The following is a 12,729-nucleotide window of genomic DNA, read 5'->3' on the forward strand; positions in this document are numbered from 1 at the left end:
AAATGGCCATTATGGCCTATGGATGCGCATACGTGTGCACTGGCATGCGCATGTATGCGTTTTTTTGGTGGTGTCCACTAGTTGTCCTAGTTATAAAATTCTAAAGTAAAAAAAAAAAAAGTCTATATAAAGGAGGTGCCTGCCAAAACTCTGCCACTACTACACTGACAGATTGGAGAGCAGACAGTCACCAAGGAACCCATCTTCTATCAGCGTCAAGAATGTGAGTATTATTACATCATATGCCTGTCCTTTTAAATTATGTATGTACTAATGATTTTTATTATTTTTACATGCAGTATGTCTTCAGAATCAGAATATTCCCCATCGCAGCAGGAATTGGCGCAAGCAGACCGTGAGGTGATTATTTTCGTGCATCTGGTAAGTATATCTGCTGCTACTCCAAATCTCTTACGTTTTTTTCAACTTTTTTAAGACATCATCATCATCTTCTGCGGACGGGACTACTGAGGGCGAACAGCAGGAGCAGCGAAGCCAAGTCCCGGTGGTGATACGGAATGTATGTATCAAATGATTTGTAATGTTCTTTATTTTTTATCTTCTATTTTTACTCTTTTTTATGTTTCTTTTTTTTGTAACTTTTTATTCAATTTAAATTTGATTATTCTAATGAATGTGTTTTGTCTAGGTTCCACAACGAGATGAAGACGTCTACCTGGATAATGAGCAGCTCATCATCCTGGTCCAGGAGCGTGCGCCGTTGTGGGACAGCCGTGACCGGCTGTACAAGGACAATGTGGTGACCCGGCGGCTCTGGAATGAGGTGGCCGCAGCGTTGATGGATGGCTGGGACAGCGCCACAGCATCCTCCAAAAAGGCGTTTAGTGAGTATTTCCCTGCTCTGTATTGTGCCGCAGTGACTGTTGTCCTTGACGGCACTGTTGGGTTTCGTGCTAGGTATATTCTAGCAGGAAACCCAACAGTGTCATCGGGCTCTACAGTGACTGCTTTGAGTATTGTATTGGTGTATTGTGCCGCAGTGACTGTTGTCCTTGACGGCACTGTTGGGTTTCGTGCTAGGTATATTCTAGCAGGAAACCCAACAGTGTCATCGGGCTCTACAGTGACTGCTTTGAGTATTGTATTGCTGTATTGTGCCGCAGTGACTGTTGTCCTTGACGGCACTGTTGGGTTTCATGCTAGGTATATTCTAGCAGGAAACCCAACAGTGTCATCGGGCTCTACAGTGACTGCTTTGAGTATTTTATTGCTGTATTGTGCCGCAGTGACTGTTGTCCTTGATGGCACTGTTTTTTTTTTCCCAACAGTGGACAAAGTCCGAACACGTTGGCGTTCGATCAAGGACCGCTTCAACAGTGATGTTCGTGCTGAGGGCCAGGTTCGCAGTGGATCTGCGTCAAGGACCAGAACTAGATACCGTCACTATCACGCGTTGCAGTTCCTAAGACCGGTCCTTGCCACGAGATCGTAAGTATTATAAATTGTGGGTTTTTAATTTTATTAATCTGTGTTTTTCTAATCCACAGCTGATGCTTCTTGTAAAGGCATGGTAGTAATGATTTTCCATTCTTCCACAGCACCTGTAGCAGCACCCTGCAACCTGGCCCTAGAGCGGTCCTTCCTCGGACGTCCTCTGACCCGTCCCAGCCATCCGACAGCCAGGAAGCACCTTGCAGGTCAGCCACACACACAGCTGGTGACCAGGAAGCTGGGCCATCAGGTGTTCCCCTGTCCCAGGTCTCTGCCACTGGTTATGCGGGCACTACCCGCCAGCGGCAGAGGGCCTTGGACAGGAATGTCTTGCCCGAGTTTATGCATTTGAGCGAGGCCTTTAATTCCAGCCTCAAGTCGCTGTCCGACAGAGTTGAAAGCGGTTTTGCACTCATGGAACGTGGTTTTAACCACTTTGAACACCGCTTCAATTCTGTAGAACAGTGCCTTGACCGTCTGGAGGCCGACCTCAACAGACCAGCACACCATTTTTTTAGTAAGATTGAAAAGGGCATGGCGGAACACCTTAGTCCTGAGCAACAGCTGAATGTGCTGCAGGCCTGCAACAATGCTTTCTTGCAGGCTATGCAGCATAATCGGTACGGTCAGCAGTCAGTGGTGTCATTTCCACCTGTGCCACCATTGACTCGCTTCACCTCACTACCGACTTGTGCTGCATACCACTGCACGGACACCTCTATTCAAAGCCAGGACACCCACCGTTACACCACCACAAGTCTGAGTGCAGCTGGTCACTTCACCGACACCACCATGGCAAGCGCTGCTCCTGTCTGGAGCACCACCGCCACTCCCATGCATGCATGGAGCTCAGCCACCACTAGGCAAACATGGAACAGCCCTGCCGCTACAACAACATGTAGTAGCCCTGCCACCACCACTCCGCAAACCTGGACCATTACTGCCGCCACCAGTCCTCCTGCAAGGACGAGCACTGCCAACCAAGAGCAGCAGCAGCAGCCACCTCAGCAGCAGCAGCAGCCACCTCAGCAGCAGCAGCAGCCACCTCAGCAGCAGCAGCAGCCACCTCAGCAGCAGCAGCAGCAGCCTCCTCAGCAGCAGCAGCAGCCACCTCAGCAGCAGCAGCCGCCACCTCAGCAGCAGCAGCCGCCACCTCAGCAGCAGCAGCCGCCGCCACCTCAGCAGCAGCAGCCACCTCAGCAGCAGCCACCTCAGCAGCAGCAGCAGCAGCCACCTCAGCAGCAGCAGCAGCCGCCACCTCAGCAGCAGCAGCAGCCACCTCAGCAGACGGGGGACCTACACTCAATATTTGCCCCAAGTTCAAGGCGAAATCAATCAAGGCGGGCATTGGGCCAAAGTCGGTCCAGGCACACAAGCCTACGGCGACATGCCATTACAACAAATGTACCTGAACAGATTTCCTCTCCTCCAAGTGTTCCTAGTTTAATTCCCTTAACTGGACTACCTTCCCCCACAAGTTTTGTTGCCCCTTCCCCTCAAATACCGTCTTCAACTGCAAGTGTTGCATATTCCCTGCACACACCCAAATTGAAACCATCTGCCCCCAAAGGCCGAAAAAAATAATTTTTTTGTTTATTTTTGTGGTTAAAAATAAATTTACATTTGTGGTTCACCATTACAAAGTTTGATTAATGTTGTTTGCGCCGCTCACACACACTGATGGGTAAATACATGTTAAAAACCAACCAAAGGCCTAGTATAGTCATACCAAGGCCTAGTGTAATAACTCTAGTTTTACCAACTAGGATCTGGTTTCATGAAAAACAAACTGTTGAAACTTGTCTAAAAAAATAAGTTTCTTTCTTAAAAAATGTAGAAACTTATTTCTACACTACCACAATTTTAAATAAAAGTTGGAATTGTAGAAACTTATTTCTACACTACCACAATTTTAAATAAAAGTTGGAATTGAGCTGATTACATTCATCCACTCAATGCTGACTTGTATTCCCCATTGACTTTCATTGGGGTTGGGTTTTGAAAAAATCACATACTTTTTTTTCAACTAGTTGGACAATTTTCTCTTGAAAAAAAATTGGTTTCCTGATTCATGGCCTGGTTAATACGCATCAGATTTAACATGCAGCTTTGCTTACATTCCAATATATTTCACGCAGACTAGCAATGCTGCATTTTAACTCATATGTGTATTTACCTGCCCAGGTGTGTGAACATCAAAAACTTCACAGTTATACATGGGAAGTTTTTTATTTAATTGGAGTTTAAAAAATATAGTGCACTCAGTAATGGTATCAAATAAGGTTTTTTATTACCATAAACAAAAACATTACACCATTTCATCTTGCCAGTGCACCCGTCCTACATCAGAAATAAAGTAGGCCGCAAATTGGTCCCTCATTTGGCCAACTTCAACGGATGACCTGAGAGGGTGCTGAGTGAATTCAGGCAATGGGTTAGGACCATCATCGTCCAGTTCAAAGGTCGGGTGCTCTTTAGCCATCACAAAGTTATGTAGAACCACACAGGCCTTCACCACCTCATCGACTGTTTCAAGTTTAAGATTAATGGTCGTGCCGAGAATTCGCCATCTGGAGACAAGAATCCCAAAAGCACACTCGACAGTTCTTCTGGCCCTGGTCAGCCTGTAATTAAATATTTTTTTGGTGTGGTCCAAGTCCCGGCTGGAGTAGGGTTTCAGTAAGTTTCCGCACATTTGAAAAGCCTCATCGCCAACCATTACAAAGGGCAGTGGCGGAGCTTCGGTGTGAGGAAGAGGCCGTGGCATAGGGAAATTAAATTGGTTGCCATACAACCTCCGGCCCATGTCTGAGTTTTTAAAAGCCTGTGAGTCATTACCACGGCCAAATGCTCCAATGTCCACTGCTACAAACATACATCCGGCATCCGCAATGGCCATGAGTACTATTGAAAAGTACTTTTTGTAATTATAGTACTCAGATCCCGTTCTTTTGGGTTTGATGATCCGTATGTGTTTACCATCAACAGCTCCCAAACAGTTGGGGAAATTACATACTGTCCAGAATTTGTCAGCAATTTCCATCCACTTTTCAGCGGTGGGCAGGGGCATAAATTCTGGACAAAGAACATTCCAGAGAGCCCGGCAGGTCTCGCAACAATTCCAGACAAGGTAGAGATTCCAATACGGTACTGGAAGTGTAGTGAAGATAGGGTTTCTCCAGTTGCCAGGAATCTGTGAACAGAGAAAGAAGTTAAATTAATATTTATGTATATTATTTTAAAAAACTATAAAATAAAATATTAGTACATTCACGAAAACTAATTACCCAAGGTTTTGAATATTAAATTTAAAAAAAAAAAACAATCAGACCGCACCCCTTGGTTTTTAAATATTACGTACCGTAATGTCACCAGTAGCCGTTCCTCAGGAGGAATCGCACGACGGAGCTGTGTGTCCTGTCTCCGGATGGATTGTTGGACACGAGCAAGCAAATCCCTGAAACTTTCTTGGGACATCCGGATATAATCTGTAAATTTCTCCGGGTTTGCCTGGAGCTCGCTGTAGAGGGTGTGGTATGCCCCACGGCTCTCCCGGAGTTCAACAATCGGATGTATCCACATACGCCGCCGCTGCCGTCTTCACTGCCTCTCTCTCTTCCTTTGTTCATGGCAAGCAACTGCATACGCCTGAGCCATCGCGATGTCCAAATCCAAGTTGAAATGAAAACTCTTCCAGCGCAGATCCATGGTCACGAGAAGAATCAAGCAAATGGGAAGAATACTGTAGACAGGGTCTATATATTAACATACCACACCCACAATGAAGTCCCATTGGTCTTGTGTGTTGTTGAATGGTTTTTTTTTCTTTTTTGGGGGGTTGTCCAAAAATCTGGAAAAAAACGCAAACGCACAAAAAATGCATACAAACGCACAAAAACGCTGCGTTTTTTTCCTGCATGCGCATAAAAATGCTTGAAAAAAACGCAGCGTTTGTATGCATTTGTATGCGTTTTTTCTATGCGTTTTTTTGCGGGAAAAACGCGCTGCAAAAAAAAGCAAGTGTGAAATTAGCCTTAGATTAATCCTCTAAACGCCTTCTCAAACAACACACCACCAACTCCTGAACCATGCAGCATGAAGCTAACTCCGACAATGCCTACTTGCCAGCATCCAGTTTATATAGGAGAGGGGAGTGGCCGACACTAAACCGCTGAGCACCTAAGGCAGGTAAGTTTCCAGGAATTCTCAAGTGAGTAGACTAACCCCTGCACTGCTAAAAGAAACCTGCACCATTTAATATGAAGGTGAAGTGCTTCTAGTCAGTGCAGGACTAGGAGAAATTGTGATCTTCTGGCTACTCTCTCTCGCAGCAACACTGTGACAGGGGTATTCCCATCTCCATGATCCTACCCCAATATGTAATAATAATAATATTAGCAAATACCTCCATTAGAAATGTACAGTGGGGAAAAAAAGTATTTAGTCAGCCACCAATTGTGCAAGTTCTCCTACTTAAAAAGATGTGAGAGGCCAGTAATTGACATCATAGGTAGACCGCAACTATGAGAGTCAAAATGAGAAAACAAATCCAAAAAAATCACCTTGTCTGATTGGGCAAGATGTATTTTGCAAATTCTGGTGGAAAATAAGTATTTGGTCATTAACAAAAGTTCCTCTCAATATTTTGTTATATATTCTTTGTTGGCAATGACAGAGGTCAAACGTTTTCTGTAAGTCTTCACAAGGTTGTCACACACTGTTGGTGGCCCATTTCTCCATGCAGATCTCCTCTAGAGAAGTGATGTTTTTTGCCTGTTGCTGGGCAGCACAGACTTTCAAATCCCTCCAAAGGTTTTCTATAGGGTTGAGATCTGGAGACTGGCTAGGCCACTCCAGGACCTTCATATGCTTCTTACAAAGCCACTCCTTCATTGCCCTGGTGGTGTGCTTGGGATCACTATCATGCTGAAAGACCCATCCACATTTCATCTTCAATGTCCTTGCTGATGGAAGGAGGTTTGCACTCAAAATCTCACGATACATGGCCCCATTCATTCTTTCATGTATACGAAATGTCAGTCGTCCTGGTCCCTTTGCAAAGAAACAGCCCCAAAGCATGATGTTGCCACCCCCATGCTTCACAGTAGGTATGGTGCTCTTTGGATGCAACTCAGAATTCTGTCTCCTTAAAGCACGAGTTTTGTTTGTACCAAACAGTTCTACTTTGGTTTCATCAGACCATATGACATTCCCCAATACTCTTCTGGATAATCCAAATGCTCTCTAGCAAACTTCAGACGGGCCCAGACATGTACTGGCTTAAGCAGGGGGACACGTCTGGCACTGCAGGATCTGAGTCCCTGGCAGCGTAGTGTGTGTTTCTGATGGTAGCCTTTGTTACAGTGGTCCCAGCTCTGAGCAGACTATTCACTAGGTCCCCCCGTGTGGTTCTGGGATTTTTGCTCACCATTCTTGTGATCAGTTTGACCCAACAGGACGAGATCTTGTGTGGAGCCCCAGATCGAGGGAGATTATGAGTGGTCTTGTATGTCTTCCATTTTCTTATTATTGCTCCCACAGCTGATTTCAGCACACCGAGCTGCTTGCCTCCTGCAGATTCAGTCTTCCCAGCCTGGTGCAGGGATACAATTTTGTTTCTGGTGTCCTTCGACAGCTCTTTGGTCTTCACCATAGTGGAGTTTGGAGTGTGACTGTTTGAGGTTGTGGACAGGTGTCTTTCATACTGATAACAAGTTCAAACAGGTGCCATTACTACAGGTAATGAGTGGAGGACAGAGGGGCCTCTTAAAAAAGAAGTTACAGGTCTGTGAGAGCCAGAAATCTTGCATGTTTCTAGGTGACCAAATACTTATTTTCCACCATAATTTGCAAAATAAACCTTGCCAAATCAGACAAAGTGATTTTCTGGATTTGCTTTCTCATTTTGACTCTCATAGTTCTGGTCTACCTATGATGTCAATTACAGGACTCTCATCTTTTTAAAGGGAATCTGTCACCCCTTTTTTCGAATATGAGCTGCTGGCACCGACATCAGGGACTTATCTACAGCATTCTGTAATGCTGTAGATAAGCCCCCAATGTAACCTGAAAGATAAGAAAGAAGAGTTATACTATACTCACCGGGGGGGGGGGGCGGTCCGGTCCAATGGGTATCGCTGTCCGGTCCGGCGCCTCCCATCTCCATACGATGCCGTCCTCTTCTCTCCTTCCATTCATGGCTCCTGCGCATGCGCACTGCTCTGCCCTGTTGAGGGCAAAACAGAATACTGCAGTGTGCAGGTGCCGGACCTCTACAGAATGCTTTAGATAAGCCAGGGCTGCCACTAGGAATTTCGGGGCCCCATACTGGCAAAATTTTCGGGGCCCCCATGAGACTCCGCCCAGGCTCCACCCCAGCCCCGCCCTCCACCCCTCGAACTGTCCACAGTCCCACCGCTCTCTCTTGGAAAAACTCCACTTCTCACCAATCACACATTAAGGCTGGAGTCACACTAACCTGCGCAAAATACGCTCCGTATTTTACATGCTTAATACGGATCAATGACCACAAAATAGTGGTCCGTAGGTCATCCGTAAGCAAGGTGAGGTCGCGTATTTTGCGCATGTGTGTCTCCGTATGCAATCCGTATGCAATCCGTATGGCGAGATTTTCTCGCAGCCTTGCAAAATGGACATTTAACGGTTTTGAGGCCTGCAAACAATTTAAATCATTAGCCTGCACCCTATTTAGACACTCAGAAATAGGTGGCTGACTACATTCTGTACATTTCTCACCTTGCTTTCACGAGGTGTGTTGGTGTTCTTTGTGCAGCATGGCAGAGGGTCTGACATTCAATACAACCGAGCAGGTTCTCTTTACCTGGCTTTTGTCACGGCGCTTTGGCCAGCCATATCCTGTGAAAGTGGATCCGCGGAGGAGGAGACGCATGTGGGTACATACACTTTTGAGGCAACGACTCACAAGAGGGCATTTTCACCGCCTCTATTCGTCTCTGCGGGAGCATCCGGAAAATTTTTACCAGTACTGTCGAATGAGCATTTCCACATTTGATCGCCTCTTGGAGACAGTGCGCCCTGGGATCACATTTCAGGACACTAGGATGCGCCAAGCCATATCTGCAGAGGAGCGACTTCTACTCACAATACGGTATGTACTCCACAACCACATTCTCTATGTTCATAATGTGTGTGTTAATTTATGTTTTTTGGCCTTCTTGGACAATGTTTAATACCCTCATCTTACTCAAAATATGTTTCACCTGACACAGCACAATGTTACATCTAATATGTACTGCATATCACTTAGTCATTGTGCCACCAAATATGTGTGTGTTGTTCTCTCTCATTTCCTACCAAGTTTGGTCGGCATGTAACTGATTTTTTTTTACTTTAGCCATTCTAACCTGGACTATTTCTGTTGTTCTACAGCTTCCTGTCCACTGGCCTGTCTTATGCCGCCCTCCACCATGAGTTTCTCATTGGAAAGTCCACCAATTCAGGCATAGTGAGGTCTACATGTGCACAAATCTGGACAAGACTCCATCAGGTGGTCCTACCCGAGCCCAGGATGGAAGACTGGTTAAGGATTTCAAGGGACTTTGAGGAGGACTGCCAGTTTCCAAATTGTATTGGGGCCCTGGATGGCAAACATATCAGGGTGCGTAAGCCGCCGAACTCAGGGTCCCAATTCTTCAATTATAAGCAATACTTTTCTGTTGTATTGTTGGCTCTGGTAGACCCTCAATACAAGTTTATAATTGTGGACATTGGGGCCTATGGAAGGACGGGAGACTCTAGAGTCTTCAATACTTTCATAATGGGTCGGCGGCTACGCACCAACCAGTTGGATCTACCACCACCACGCCAGCTACCAGGCTCCCCCGAACAATCAGTCCCTTATGTCCTTGTGGCAGATTAGGCCTTTCAGTTATCACGTAATGTCATGAGGCCATATCCCCGGCGCAACCTTGACCACAGGCGCAGAATTTTGAACTTGCGCCTATCACGTGCTAGGCGACTGGTGGAGTGTTCCTTTGGGATTCTTTGTGCCAAATGGCGGGTACTCCAAACTGCCATTCAGTTGAGTGAGCAAAATGTGAATGAAGTTGTGAAAGCCTGTGTTGTTCTGCATAACTTCACCAGGATACATGATTGCTCCTCCTCTGATGGTGTTGTGCGTAGGCCAGACAATGTGCGCAGGGTGAGACCACCTATCATCCCTCAACGTAGACCGCTCTCTGGCCTCAAAGTGCGTGATATATTCACTAATTACTTTATCTCACCTGAGGGGGCTACTTCTTGGCAAGAGAATGCTGTGTCTATGTTCTAATTATTTTTGGTTCAAAGTGTGTCTAAATATATATTACTCAAGCCTTGTTATGATTCTATGAGTGTTTCTTTGCATTGGTTGGTGTCTGTTAGTATGTTGTGAGGGATAGTGAGAAATCACACAGAGACGTTAACTAGAGTAGACAAATTTTTAGTTTTGCCTTTTTGTTTTTTGGGTTTTGCTTAAAGGCAAACATAATTTTGCCATAACACAAATTTGGCAATGGCCAAAATGACCCTTTGGGCCTTCGTTAACTTGATGTAACATTAACATAACAGAAAATAACTGCAACAAACATTATGCAATAACAACATTGCTGCATGCCTACATTAACCTGGATTAGGCAACAAAGGGTGAGCTCCATCACCAAAATAAAGTCAATAAGATAACACTCACATTTCCTCATAATGTTTTCCAAACATAGAAAGATTCCACCATGACAGGCAAGGCTACCTCACATCTTTCACACAGATATTACCTGTCTGTAGAACAGACAATATTTAAGCATGCTATACTGGAAAGGATGAAAATACAAAACTCACTTGTTAAGACATAGAGTGAGCGTGATATTGTGAATGCTGTTCGCCTCAAATTGGTTTACTAGAGAATGCTAATAACAAAGTTGACTACTTAACTAAAGGCAAGCACACCTTTCCTATGCATTAACAAGTGATTAGTGTATTTTCATCCTTTCAGGTAACAGTATAGCGCATTTAAATATTCTCTTTTATACACACATGTAATATCTGTGTGAAAGGCGTGAGGTAGCGTTGCCTGTCATGATGGATTGTTTCATATGTTTGGAAAACATTGTTTACAAATGTGAGTGTTAAATTATGTTCTAAATGTTGGTGAAGGAGAACACCTGTTTTTTTTCTCTAGATTAGAAGCACCAGTTACATGTCACTGGACATCTCCAAAGTTTGGATTCATAAATCCTCATATGTAGGGGATGGGGAACGGGGAGGAACAGCCTGTGGGTGCTGCTGGACATTGTGGCCAACATCGCCCTGTGTGGGGCCATACTGTTGCCCATGATGCTGTTGTTATCCAGCCTCCTGGGCCTGTTGGTGATACTGCCCAGAGTAATAATGATGATGGTGAGGGGTTTCTTGTTGGCTATGGTAGGCCCGTGGATCATACCCACCAAGATAGCCAGATCGTCACCAACCAGGTTGGGACCAGCCTCCAACACTGGGTGGGTACAAGTGGCCATATTGGTGGGGTTGGCTTGCTGAAGACATATGGGGCTGCGGAATAGAAGGATGGGTAGGGGGAGGAAGGGGTTGAGGTGTTGGCCCACGTATTAGGGGCTGTTCAGACCCTGCTTGAGCAAGCATCTGTGTGGATGGTCTCATGCGCATTAAATTTCTTGGTGAGAGCTGCCACCTCTCCAGAAATTCAAACACCTCATATGGGGTATTGGGGGGGTGCTTGCATCAAGCAGGATCTGAATACACCCCCTAATACGGAGCCTGACCTCACGGGTAAGGGCACGGAGATAAAGGGTGAGGCTACGTGCATAGGCCTCCTCACCATCATCTGTAGTGACTCTGGACAGGTAATTCAGCACCCCAGTGTCCACATTCGTCCTGCTCTCTTGAATGGCGACCTGGCGCCTTCTTCTTATTCGCCGTGTTGCTAGAGCAGCCTGTGGGGAGGGCCTGATCTGGGCAGTTGGGCTGCTGCTCAAGTTGCCCATCTCTTCCAGGATGGGTGAGGTTGCAGCTGCAGACCGTCCTGGTGGTGTGTTGTTGAGCAGCCATTGTGTGCTCTTGTGATGCCTCCTCTTCAGACATCCTTCTTGTAGGGGGAGAAGATGGGCCAGCCACCTCATCCCCTACAGGATCAATAACGGGCTCTGCCTCTGAGGCCGTTCCTCGATCCGTAAGGTTGGATTGAGTTCTGTTATGAAATAGAACAGAGGCAAAAATACATCAATATTTTTGTCCCTGTAAAGTATTTGTGTAATGTTTTTGTGTCATGTGGTGTGAGGTATGTACTTACGGTCTCAGAGCCAGAATTGGGGCGAGGAAGTTCAGCCGGTCATAATATATATATTTCCGCTTGACATGGCCAGCATCCCCACTCCTGGACCGCTGCCGGCGTTCCCGGCGGTATTGGTCCCGGATGCTTCTCCACCGTTTCATCACATCTTCCACTGCAATGTGACAGGAAAGATTGTCAAAATCACATATTTGAGTGGTCACATTTTCAAACAGTAGTCTAGGCATGGGGCCTTATGGGGTGTGCGTTCTACCCATGGTGGCATATGTAATTGGGCCGATACCCAGGGTCTCATTAGCTCCCCTGAAAATAATTTTTGTGGCTAGGAGGATGAGGAGCTTGTGGCCTAACCCCTAATTATGGCTGTGTGAAGCCACGTGTCACATCCTAATGTAACGGCCTCATGAGGCTAAAATTACATGCCCAGGAAGGGGGGGGGCTGATTGTAGAGTCATTTTATAGCGCGCGCTAACGTTAATTATATTTTTATGGTTGCACTTACGAATTTTCTGCTGCTCCTCACGTGGTCTGTCACCGAAGTCATGGTACATCTGGCGACAGATGCGCCTCCATGACGCCTCCTTTCGTGTGCGGTTCGCATAGTTTGCGTCGCGTGGGTCCCATATTTCTGGACGCTCCTGCACCAGCACAATTAGCATCTCCACATTTATGTAAGTGGACGCCATGCTGCTGCTGTACTCCGTGGAGGCGTACTTCCTGGATGTTTGGAGCGCTTTTTGAGCTCATTTGCATGTCTACGCTTCCTGATGATGGATTGGCCCATTTCCTGTTCACCAGCCAAAAGACCTGCGTATTGCTCGCAGGTCACACGTGTGGTCAGTGTGTAATCCGTATTTTTTGCGCACCCATTGACTTGCATTGGCATGCTACGGGCGTAGTACGCTGACAATCGCAGCATGCTGCGAGTGGCATGGAGCGTAGGATACGGAGGAGAAATA

General features: G+C 46.1%; 1 protein-coding gene across 1 annotated transcript in view; it reads left to right on the forward strand.

Annotated features, from left to right (window-relative positions):
• Window positions 1-625: 625 nt before the first annotated feature.
• Window positions 626-12,729, forward strand: part of LOC141049790 (uncharacterized) — a 73,179-nt gene continuing 61,075 nt past the window's right edge. The window contains exons 1-2 of the mRNA XM_073546553.1: window positions 626-1,449; window positions 1,560-2,555. Coding sequence (XP_073402654.1) covers window positions 800-1,449; window positions 1,560-2,555 — 1,646 coding nt within the window. The 5' untranslated portion in view covers window positions 626-799. The remainder of the gene's footprint in view (window positions 1,450-1,559; window positions 2,556-12,729) is intronic.

Source organism: Dendrobates tinctorius, unplaced genomic scaffold, assembly GCF_039654945.1.
Source record: "Dendrobates tinctorius isolate UK_male_01 unplaced genomic scaffold, ASM3965494v1 ptg000149l, whole genome shotgun sequence".
NCBI lineage: Eukaryota > Metazoa > Chordata > Amphibia > Anura > Dendrobatidae > Dendrobates > Dendrobates tinctorius.